This window comes from Mauremys mutica, chromosome 12 (assembly GCF_020497125.1).
Source record: "Mauremys mutica isolate MM-2020 ecotype Southern chromosome 12, ASM2049712v1, whole genome shotgun sequence".
Taxonomy (NCBI): Eukaryota; Metazoa; Chordata; order Testudines; family Geoemydidae; genus Mauremys; species Mauremys mutica.
The window spans coordinates 1,438,317-1,449,852 of record NC_059083.1 but is presented as its reverse complement, the minus strand read 5'-3'; the positions used below and the strand labels follow the sequence as shown (position 1 = coordinate 1,449,852).

The 11,536-nt window shown below is 66.6% G+C and overlaps 1 protein-coding gene across 3 annotated transcripts; it reads right to left on the bottom strand.

Annotated features, from left to right (window-relative positions):
- Window positions 1-857: 857 nt before the first annotated feature.
- Window positions 858-11,125, bottom strand: LOC123345388 (death domain-associated protein 6-like). Of its 3 annotated transcripts, none has more exons than XM_044982192.1 (8): window positions 10,831-11,125; window positions 9,149-9,474; window positions 7,624-8,422; window positions 3,128-3,375; window positions 2,671-2,842; window positions 1,891-2,539; window positions 1,208-1,391; window positions 858-1,115 (listed from the first exon to the last, which is right to left on the bottom strand). In XM_044982192.1, the coding sequence occupies exons 2-8, from the start codon at window positions 9,341-9,343 to the stop codon at window positions 1,056-1,058; spliced, it is 2,307 nt and encodes a 768-aa protein (XP_044838127.1). In that variant the 5' UTR covers window positions 9,344-9,474; window positions 10,831-11,125; the 3' UTR covers window positions 858-1,055. The 3 variants fall into 3 exon arrangements, with proteins under 3 accessions (XP_044838127.1, XP_044838129.1, XP_044838128.1); XM_044982194.1 differs by having other exon boundaries at window positions 1,208-1,388; XM_044982193.1 differs by lacking the exon at window positions 10,831-11,125 and adding an exon at window positions 10,761-10,786.
- Window positions 11,126-11,536: the final 411 nt, after the last annotated feature.

The following is an 11,536-nucleotide window of genomic DNA, read 5'->3' as shown; positions in this document are numbered from 1 at the left end:
CCGCAGCCCAGACCCCCCCCCAGAGCCACCTGCCCCCCCGGCCTCTCCCCCTTTGTGCCCCCGCAGCCCACACCCCCCCACAGAGCCTCCTGCCCCCCAGGCCTCTCCCCCTTAGTGCCCCCGCAGCCCAGACTGCCCCCCACAGAGCCACCTGCCCCCCAGGCCTCTCCCCCTTTGGGCCCCCGCAGCCCAGACCCCCCCCCCAGAGCCTCCTGCCCCCCAGGCCTCTCCCCCTTAGTGCCCCCGCAGCCCAGACCCCCCCCCACAGAGCCACCTGCCCCCAGGCCTCTCCCCCTTAGTGCCCCCGCAGCCCAGACCCCCCCCCCACAGAGCCACCTGCCCCCCAGGCCTCTCCCCCTTAGTGCCCCCGCAGCCCACACACCCCCCCGCAGAGCCTCCTGCCCCCCAGGCCTCTCCCCCTTAGTGCCCCCGCAGCCCAGACCCCCCCCCACAGAGCCTCCTGCCCCCCAGGCCTCCCCCCTTAGTGCCCCCGCAGCCCCGCCCCCCACCCCTCAGAGCCTCCTGCCCCCCAGGCCTCTCCCCCTTAGTGCCCCGGCCGCCCAGACCCCCCCCCCCACAGAGCCTCCTGCCCCCCAGGCCTCTCCCCCTTAGTGCACCCGCTTGTCAGTCCGAGCCCTGACCCCCCCCCCCACACAGAGCCTCCTGCCCCCCAGGCCTCTCCCCCTTAGTGTCCCCGCAGCCCAGACCCCCTCCCCCACAGAGCCACCTGCCCCACAGGCCTCTCCCCCTTAGTGCCCCCGCAGCCCAGACCCTCCCCCCCAGAGCCTCCTGCCCCCCTCCTCTCCCCCATATCCCTTTACCACCCCCCAGCTCAGTCACAGCCCAGAACCAGCAGCTGCTGAGTAAGAAAAAGATTTTATTTTGGGTTTTTTTTTTTTTTTTAAACATTTCTTTGTACAAAGAGGGAGGGGCAGCCTAGGAGACGTGCAGGGCTCTGCTCCACCCCCTTAACCCCACCCCAGAACCAGCCACAAACAAACCCTGTCACCCTCCCTGACCCCAGAGTCTCCAGCCCCCCTGGGCAGGCATGGGGTCTAATCCGAGTCTGACAGAACGATGATCTCCTCCGGGTCACACTGGGTCGCCACGCTGGTCTGGGGAGAGAGCAGGGCAGGGACACATGGTCAGGCCACCTCTCAACCAAACTGGCATCCCCACTCAACCCCCACCTCAGCCAGCCCCTCACCTTGCAGGCCTTGGGCAAGAGGCGCTGGCACAGCTGGGGGCTGCCCTGGGAGCTGCTGACCAAGCTCTGGAAGGGCGAATCGGCACGGGTGGAGTCAGGCAGGGGGCTGCGGGGCAGCAGGCCATCTAGCGGCAGCTCCAAGTCCTCATCCTCTGAGCCGATGCTGTGAACCTCGAGGCAGCTGCTGGCAAGGGTGGGAGAGATGGGGTCATGGGGGAGGGGACAGCATGGGGTGGCACCTGGAGTCAGCCCATCACACCGGGGGCAGGGTTCCCCTTCTCCCGCAATGCACCCCCCCCCACCAGGGCCCACCCTCCTTCTGGCAGTCCAAGAGGGAAGATGGTTCCTGGACCCATGGGCCCCTTGGAATAGGCTCTACTCCCAGCCCCCTTCACCCGCTAGGGATGGCTGGACATGGAAGGGCTGGAGTGGCCACCGCACCCTGACAGTAACTGCCCCACCAAAGCCCCCCAGGCAAAGACATCCCTCCACCCACTGCTGTGGTTCCCAGTCAGGAGCAGGACAAGAGAGGGACCCAGTGTCAGCTCCAACCCAGTATCCCCTCCTTGATGCACAGGGCCCAGTGCCTTCTCCCCTGCCGTCTCCTCACCTGTCACAGAGCTCCCCCCACCTCACACACTGCCTGGCCTGGCCTGGCCTGGCGTGTCTCCCCTTGCCCCCACCTGTTGCCACAGGGCAGCTCCTGGCGTCCCCTCTTGCAGGCCAGGGGCCCAGCGCTGCCGTTGAAGCTGGTGGAGCTGATGATGCTGCCCCCGTTCTCCAAGGGCCGGGCAAGGGGGCTCCTGGGAACAGACAGCCTTCTCTTGGCAGGGGGCTGAGTCCGGAGCCCGGAGTCCCCCATGCTGCCTCCCTCCTGCTTCACCACAAAACTAGCAGGCTCCTTCAGGGAGACCTCCTGCTCAGTCCGGGAAGAGACAGTCTCAGGGGAGGCGGGGCCCAGTGGGGTGGCCTCAGAGGGCTCTGGGGATGAGGGGGCAGCCTTGCGGGTGGCTTCAGAGCCCCCTGGGATTTGAGGGGAGGGGGGTGGTGTCTCGCTGAGTTCCAGAGGCAGCGCCTCAATCTCCAGCACAAACAGCTCCTGCATCGGGCTGAATGGTGGCCCCTCCCCCTCCTTGGGGGATGGGGGCCCCTGGCCCTCTGTAAGGGGCAGGGGCTCCTCATCTTCATCCTCTTCTTCGTCCTCATCCTCATCGTCCTCATCCTCGTCCTCCAGATCCTCCCCGCCTGACGAGCATGGCAGTGGCTCCAGGCCCAACTCCATGCACTGGTCCTCCTGGTCCCCTGCCGTGTCCTCACCTGCTGCTTCTGCATCTAGGAGAGTCACCACAGAATAGAACCCAGGAGTCCTGGCTCCCAGCCCCCCCTGCTCTAACCCACTGGACCCCACTCCCCTCCCAGAGCTGGGATAGAACCCAGGAGTCCTGGCTCTGTGCGGTATGCACCTTGCATGGCTGCATCCTCTTCTTCTTCCTCCTCCTCCCCCCCTTCTTGGCTCTGCTGCAGCTCCTCCTCAATATCTGTGTCTGATGAGGGCTCTTCCTCCTCCGACTCGTCGTCCTCCTCCTCACTGACCGCAGGTGCCCCTTGGCTTGCAGTGCTTGTGCTGGGGCTGCCCTGAGGAGGATAGAGAATGGGGCGTTACGCCAGCTGAGTCCCCACAGGCCTGTCTACAAACTCCCTTCGTTCCCCCCAACACCCACACCCACACCCCTCTACCTCTCCCATGCCGGGAGACCCGCTGGCAAGTGCTGTGCAGCTCCAGGGCACAGGTCATGCCAGGCAGCCCAGGAGCCGAAGTACTCCCTTCCCCATACAGGGGGCTGGGCAAAGCACATGGCACAGCTTGGGAGCTCTATCCGCCCCCCCACGATGCACACAGCCGTATGCACCCAACCTCACCTGCGTGTGGGGCTGCCCCTCCCCTGGGTCTGGCGCCATGGGGCAGGGTGGCGGCAGTGGCCCCTCCTGCCGGGGGGCAGCGCTGCCACGGGCTTGGGCAGCTCTCTTGCGGACACGCTCCTCCTCCTCACTCTCGTCCTGCAGCTGGGCATAGCGCGAGACGACACTGTCCAGCCGTGTCAGCGCCACCTCGCGGTTTTCCCGCAGCCGCCGGGCCAGTGCAGAGTCCCTCCGGGCGGGGTCAGTGTCTACACACACACACGGGGGGGGGAGAGGGGGAGAGAAGGGTCAGAGGGGCCCCGAACGGAAACACTCCCCATCTCATCCCCAACCTGGAATAACCCCACCTGCCCTTCTCTCTAAAATGACTGGGTAGGGTCTCCTCTGGCCTTCCCAGCCCTCCCCAACCAATGCTGCCCCACCACCAAATGGTTTCACCGGGCTGGCAAAAGTTGGTATGTCCTGCCTGCCCTCTCACCAGCCCAGCACTGGTCAGTATGCGCCCCCCCTCCCCCTCTCACTGGGCTGGTACTGGTCGGCACCCCCGCCCCCACCCCGCACATGCTCTCACTGGGACGGTACTGGTCATTATGCATCCCCCACCTCCCCACGCTCTTACCAGGCCGGTACGCATCCCCCCGTCCCCCTCAGCAGGCCAGTACTGGTCAGTATGCCCCTGCCCCATTCCCCCGCGCTCTCACCAGGCCAGTACTGGTCAGTAGGTCCCATTCCCCTGCACTCTCACCAGGCCGGTACTGGTCAGTACGCCCCATTCCCCTGTGCTCTCACCAGGCCGGTACTGGTCAGTACGCCCCATTCCCCTGTGCTCTCACCAGGCCGGTACTGGTCAGTAGGCCCCCGCCCCATTCCCCCATCCCCCTCACCAGGCCGGTACTGGTCAGTATGCCCCCGCCCCATTCCCCCGCGCTCTCACCAGGCCAGTACCGGTCAGTAGGCCCCCGCCCGATTCCCCCGCGCTCTCACCAGGCCGGTACGCATCCCGCCGTCCCTCTCACCAGGCCAGTACTGGTCAGTAGGCCCCCGCCCCATTCCCCTGCACTCTCACCAGGCCGGTACTGGTCAGTACGCCCCATTCCCCTGTGCTCTCACCAGGCCGGTACTGGTCAGTAGGCCCCCGCCCGATTCCCCGCGCGCTCTCACCAGGCCAGTACTGGTCAGTAGGCCCCCGCCCCATTCCCCCGCGCTCTCACCAGGCCGGTACTGGTCAGTAGGCCCCCGCCCCATTCCCCCGCGCTCTCACCAGGCCGGTACTGGTCAGTAGGCCCCCGCCCCATTCCCCCGCGCTCTCACCAGGCCGGTACTGGTCAGTAGGCCCCCGCCCCATTCCCCCGCGCTCTCACCAGGCCGGTACTGGTCAGTAGGCCCCCGCCCCATTCCCCCGCGCTCTCACCCGGCCGGTACTGGTCAGTAGGCCCCCGCCCCATTCCCCCGCGCTCTCACCAGGCCGGTACTGGTCAGTAGGCCCCCGCCCCATTCCCCCGCGCTCTCACCAGGCCGGTACTGGTCAGTAGGCCCCCGCCCCATTCCCCCGCGCTCTCACCAGCCCAGCACTGGTCAGTATGCGCCCCCCTTCCCCCTGTCACTGGGCTGGTACTGGTCGGCACCCCCGCCCCCACCCCGCACATGCTCTCACCGGGACAGTACTGGTCATTATGCATCCCCCACCTCCCCACGCTCTTACCAGGCCGGTACGCATCCCCTCGTCCCCCTCACCAGGCCAGTACTGGTCAGAATGCCCCCGCCCCATTCCCCCGCGCTCTCACCAGGCCGGTACTGGTCAGTACGCCCCATTTCCCTGTGCTCTCACCAGGCCGGTACTGGTCAGTAGGCCCCCGCCCCATTCCCCCATCCCCCTCACCAGGCCGGTACTGGTCAGTATGCCCCCGCCCCATTCCCCCGCGCTCTCGCCAGGCCGGTACTGGTCTGGTGGCCCGGCCCCATTCCCCCGCGCTCTCACCAGGCCGGTACTGGTCAGTAGGCCCCCGCCCCATTCCCCCGCGCTCTCACCAGGCCGGTACTGGTCAGTAGGCCCCCGCCCGATTCCCCCGTGCTCTCACCAGGCCGGTACGCATCCCGCCGTCCCTCTCACCAGGCCACTACTGGTCAGTAGGCCCCCGCCCCCTTCCCCCGTCCCCCTCACCAGGCCAGTACTGGTCAGTAGGCCCCCGCCCCATTCCCCCGCGCTCTCACCAGGCCAGTACTGGTCAGTAGGCCCCCGCCCCATTCCCCCGCGCTCTCACCACGCCGGTACTGGTCAGTATGCCCCCACCCGATTCCCCCGTCCCCCTCACCAGGCCGGTACTGGTCAGTATGCCCCCGCCCCATTCCCCCGCGCTCTCACCAGGCCGGTACTGGTCAGTAGGCCCCCGTCCCATTCCCCCGCGCTCTCACCAGGCCAGTACTGGTCAGTATGCCCCCGCCCGATTCCCCCGTCCCCCTCACCAGGCCGGTACTGGTCAGTACGCCACCGCCCGATTCCCCCGTCCCCCTCACCAGGCCGGTACTGGTCAGTAGGCCCCCGCCCCATTCCCCCGCGCTCTCACCAGGCCTGTACTGGTCAGTAGGCCCCCGCCCCATTCCCCCGCGCTCTCACCAGGCCAGTACTGGTCAGTATGCCCCCGCCCCATTCCCCCGGGCTCTCACCAGGCCGGTACTGGTCAGTAGGCCCCCGCCCCATTCCCCCGCGCTCTCACCAGGCCGGTACTGGTCAGTAGGCCCCCGCCCCATTCCCCCGTCCCCCTCACCAGGCCGGTACTGGTCAGTACGCCCCCGCCCGATTCCCCCGTCCCCCTCACCAGGCCGGTACTGGTCAGTACTCCCACACCCGATTCCCCCGTCGCCCTCACCAGGCCGGTAGTGGACTGTACGCCCCCTCCCCCTTCCCCCGTCGCGCTCACCAGGCCGGTACTGGTCAGTAGGCCCCCGCCCGATTCCCCCGTCCCCCTCACCAGGCCGGTACTGGTCAGTAGGCCCCTGCCCCATTCCCCTGCGCTCTCACCAGGCTGGTACTGGTCAGTAGGCCCCCGCCCCATTCCCCCGCGCTCTCACCAGGCCAGTACTGGTCAGTACGCCCCCGCCCCATTCCCCTGCGCTCTCACCAGGCCGGTACTGGTCAGTAGGCCCCATTCCCCTGTGCTCTCACCAGGCCGGTACTGGTCAGTATGCCCCCGCCCGATTCCCCCGCGCTCTCACCAGGCCAGTACTGGTCAGTATGCCCCCGCCCCATTCCCCCGCGCTCTCACCAGGCCGGTACTGGTCAGTAGGCTCCCGCCCGATTCCCCCGTCCCCCTCACCAGGCCGGTACTGGTCAGTAGGCCCCCGCCCGATTCCCCCGTCCCCCTCACCAGGCCGGTACTGGTCAGTAGGCCCCTGCCCCATTCCCCTGCGCTCTCACCAGGCTGGTACTGGTCAGTAGGCCCCCGCCCCATTCCCCCGCGCTCTCACCAGGCCCGTCCGGGTCAGTACGCCCCGCCCCATTCCCCGCGCTCTCACCAGGCCGGTACTGGTCAGTAGGCCCCATTCCCCTGTGCTCTCACCAGGCCGGTACTGGTCAGTAGGCCCCCGCCCGATTCCCCCGCGCTCTCACCATGCCAGTACTGGTCAGTAGGCCCCCGCCCGATTCCCCCGCGCTCTCACCAGGCCGGTACTGGTCAGTAGGCCCCCGTCCCATTCCCCCGCGCTCTCACCAGGCCAGTACTGGTCAGTATGCCCCCGCCCGATTCCCCAGTCCCCCTCACCAGGCCGGTACTGGTCAGTACGCCCCCGCCCGATTCCCCCGTCCCCCTCACCAGGCCGGTACTGGTCAGTAGGCCCCCGCCCGATTCCCCCGTCCCCCTCACCAGGCCGGTACTGGTCAGTAGGCCCCCGCCCCATTCCCCCGTGCTCTCACCAGGCCGGTACTGGTCAGTAGGCCCCCGCCCCATTCCCCCGCGCTCTCACCAGGCCAGTACTGGTCAGTACGCCCCCGCCCCATTCCCCCGCGCTCTCACCAGGCCGGTACTGGTCAGTAGGCCCCATTCCCCTGTGCTCTCACCAGGCCGGTACTGGTCAGTATGCCCCCGCCCGATTCCCCCGCGCTCTCACCAGGCCAGTACTGGTCAGTATGCTCCCGCCCGATTCCCCCGTCCCCCTCACCAGGCCGGTACTGGTCAGTAGGCCCCCGCCTGATTCCCCCGTCCCCCTCACCAGGCCGGTACTGGTCAGTAGGCCCCCGCCCGATTCCCCCGTCCCCCTCACCAGGCCGGTACTGGTCAGTACGCCCCATTCCCCTGTGCTCTCACCAGGCCGGTACTGGTCAGTACACCCCCCCCCCATTCCCCCGTCCCCCTCACCAGGCCGGTACTGGTCAGTATGCCCCCGCCCGATTCCTCTGTGCTCTCACCAGGCCAGTACTGGTCAGTACGCCCCATTCCCCTGTGCTCTCACCAGGCCGGTACTGGTCAGTAGGCCCCCGCCCCATTCCCCTGCGCTCTCACCAGGCCGGTACTGGTCGGTGAGGTGGCTACCGAAGTTGTAGACCAGATCAAGGTGGCGCCGCTCCTGCAGACGGTTGCCCACCTCGCGGAAGGCATCCAATGCCATGCTCTGCATCTGGCGCTTGGCCAGGGCCAGGCTGTGGCGGGCACTGGCCTTCTGGATCACCTTGAGGATGTCCGTGTAGTCGGGGAAGACGTCAGGCCGGTTGATGAAGCGCTCAATGCGTCGGTTGACCTCCGGGTAGCGGGTGCCCCGGTAGGGGATGCGTTGCTCGATCACCCGGCCCGTCAGGCTGCTGCACTGCTTGAGTTGGCACAGCCGCTTGAAGATGTGCATCATCTTGCGCTTGAGCCGGCTCTCCTGCAGGTAGGTGGAGTTCTCGCTGTCCAGCTCAGCCAGGTCCAGCTCCCGCTCCTGCAGCCGCCGGATCTCCCCCATATACACACGCAGCAGGTTCTCCAGGTAGCGGATTTGCCTCTTGGAGCCAGTGCCACGCTGTCCTGACGTCCCCTCCCCCTCCTCCTCGGGCACTGCTGGCTCTGGCTGGTGGGGGGTGGCGGGGGCTGAGCTGAGCGCCAGCTTGCGGCGCTGCGTGTGGGCCTTGAGCACGGTGCACAGCTCGTTGATGTAGACATAGACTTTGCTGCGCTTGCTCTGCACACGTGTCAGGCAGCGCCCCAGCACGTTGCGAAACTCAGCTGAGGCCAGGAACTCGGCACTGGCCTTCTGGTGCCGGCTGGCCAGGAACGGGATCACCTCGGGGTGCTCCTCCGTCAACCGGCTACAGCACTCCAGGAACTGGGGAGAGAGGCATGGGGGGAATGGTCAGAGGGGTGCCAGCACTCCAGGACCAGGCGGAAGGGAGAATGGGTGTCCGGACCAGGTGGAGACAGAGCTAGGGCTGGGGGCGCACATGCTTACACAACACAGGGGTGGTCACATGGACAGCAGGGCCAGTGGGGCAGAGGACCGAGGGGGGGAAGAGGGCTTGGGGGGACAGGGCCCCTGTTCACGGGAACACCTCCCTGAGCTCTTTCACTTTCAGTTCCCAAGGTCTGATAAAGAACCAAAACTAGAGCCTCCTCCCCTCAGCGGGATCAGCCCTGGAGATCCACTCACCTCTGCCCCTCCCAGATCCCACAAGCCATGGGCTGTGCACGCTTCAGGCCACACAGGCCTCCCTCCCAAGCCCCTTTCACAAAGCAGGGGAGCGGGCTGGCCTCGGCTCAGACCCACAGGGCAGGATCAGCCCAGCAGACTTAGCCAGGGCAGAGCAAGCCCCAAGCCTCACAGGCTAGCTGGCTGAGGAATAAGACACGGGGCCTTTCCCCTCCAATGGGTGCCAGCTCAGATCCCACCCCAGAGCAGGGACTGGCTGGCTCAGGGGGACAGGGAACAGGACGCAGGGTGGGGGATATGCGGAAGGGACACAGAAGTCCATGGCTGTGGGGGCGGGGGAGAACAGGGGTACATAGCTAGGGAAGGCCATACATGGGCGACGGGGACTCTGCCAGGGGCACTCACCTCTGCAAAGAGCCGTTCATTCTCAGCCTTGAAGCTGCCACCATGCTGGGCCAGGGGATCTGGTTTCTTGGTGGGGGTCCCATTGGTCTGGGGGGAGGCAGGGGCGGGCCCCGGGGACTCCCTGGGCATAGGTGGTGGCAGCCCCTCCTCCTCATCGTCCAAGACGATGATGTTGCTCTCCACTGTGGCAGCCATGGGGGTAGGTCACTGCCTGGGGTGGGGATCAGAGCTGCAGGGGAGGCCTGAGGGCAGGGCACATCCCGGAGGGGGGCCCCACGGGGAGTAACCCCCACAGTGCAGGCTCTCTCAGTCCCCGGGGGCACTGCCTGCATGGGGAGATAGTACAGTGAGTGCTGGATCCACCCCCAGTATCCACTCTATAGCCCTAACTCCATGCCAGGCCCAGTACCCACCCCAATGCCAATCCTACTTCCCTATGTGCCCCAGCCAGTAACCAGAGCCTGCCCTATATCCCCACCACCACATACCTGTGCTTTCCCTACATGGCCCCTCACCCACCCTGGGATCCAGCATCTGCCTCATCCCCATCCTGTACCTGCTCCTCACTCCACCCTGGTACACAGCCCCCATCCTGTAGCTATCCCATATCCAAACCTCACCCCATCCCTGGGAGCCACCCTATATTCCCCCACGCTGCTACCCATCACATATCACTTCACCCCAGACCTTACCCCACCTATAGCCATTAGGGTGACCAGCCAGCAAGTGTGAAAATCGGGACAGGAGATGAGGGGATAATAGGAGCCCATATAAAAAAAAAATCCCCAAATACTGGGACTGTCTCTATAAAATTAGGACATCTGGTCACCCTAATAGCCATACCCACCCCATATCTGTCCTCAGGCCCTGTCCCCCCAGATTCCCACAAACCCCACCCCACAGATCCTCCGCATCCCGCCCCCCAATCCTCCCCGACCCCACCCCACAGATCCTCCACCCTCCAGATCCCGTGCCCAGATCCTCCCCGACCCTCCACTCCCCACATCCTCCACCCCCAGATCCTCCCCGACCCCCCACATCCCCCCTGACCCCACCCCACAGATCCGCCACACCCCACATCCCGCCCCTCCGCCCCACAGATCCTCCCCGACCCTCCACCCCCACATCCTCCACCCGCAGATCCTCCCCGACCCCCCACATCCGCCCTGACCCCACCCCACAGATCCGCCACACCCCACATCCCGCCCCCTCCGCCCCACAGATCCTCCCCGACCCTCCACCCCCACATCCTCCACCCGCAGATCCTCCCCGACCCCCCCACATCTCCCCTGACCCCACCCCACAGATCCTCCACCCTCCAGATCCCGTGCCCAGATCCTCCCCGACCCTCCACCCCCACATCCTCCACCCGCAGATCCTCCCCGACCCCCCACATCCCCCCTGACCCCACCCCACAGATCCGCCACCCCACATCCCGCCCCTCCGCCCCACAGATCCTCCCCGACCCTCCACCCCCACATCCTCCACCCGCAGATCCTCCCCGACCCCCCACATCCCCCCCTGACCCCACCCCACAGATCTCCACCCCCCACATCCCGGCCCCCCGATCCTCCACCTCCCCAGGCCCTGTCCCCGCCCCACCGATCCTCACCGACCCCAAGCGCCCCCCACAGACACCCCAGGCCCGGCCCTGCCCCGCCCCCCAGCCCTCGCGCGCTCACCCGCCTCCTGGTGCCTCCTCCGAAGCCCAGCACCGGAAAAACCGATTTCTCCTCCTCCCCGGTGTGCGCAGGACCGGAAGTGGCCCTTTGTCACCAGTGGGCGCCGCCATGATAGCGTACGGCGATAGGTTCCGGAGCTGCTGCCCAATCAGAGCGAGAGGCTCCCTCTGGGTCTGGAGCCACGACAAGGGCGTCGCATACGCCGAGCCAATGAGCGAACGAGACAAGACGCGATCCTGTCGCCGCCGCCGTCTTCTTGTGCAGCCCTTACGTTACCGCAAATGGGCGCGGCCATTTTCCTGTACGGAAAGTGCCTTCGTCTTTCTTGCGTCACGCAGTCCCGTTCCGCCAATCAGAGGCCTGAGACCCGTGCTAGACCGGGGGCGGGGCTGCTCTGTTGCACCTTGAGGGAGAGAGCCGGACTGTTCCATTCCATTATGGGGGGGGGGGAAATGCGCTATACATCCGGGCACTGTTCTGGTCCCTCAGGCGGTCGGGTAGACACCATTGTTCCAGTTAGGGAGAGGGGGCTGGACTGGACCGGACCCGATGAGCTGCCGTACAACATGGAGCGCTCCACGGCTCAAACCTTTCCCAGCACGGCCGAAGCCTGCTCAGTGCGCACGCGCGGCTTGAATAAAGCCGTGACAAGATGGCATCTGACAGCCCTGTTTGCGCATGTGCCGCTCAGCCTGTCCCGGAGAAG

Bases quoted from the DNA above. Each gene is read 5' to 3' on its own strand.
- LOC123345388 (XM_044982192.1), bottom strand. From the start codon at position 9,343: ATGGCTGCCACAGTGGAGAGCAACATCATCGTCTTGGACGATGAGGAG. The intron at 8,423-9,148 runs GTGAGTGCCCCT...CTCTCTCCCCAG, and splicing joins ATGAACGGCTCTTTGCAGAG to TTCCTGGAGTGCTGTAGCCG. The intron at 1,392-1,890 runs GTGGGGGCAAGG...CACCCTTGCCAG, and splicing joins GAGCTGCCCTGTGGCAACAG to CAGCTGCCTCGAGGTTCACA.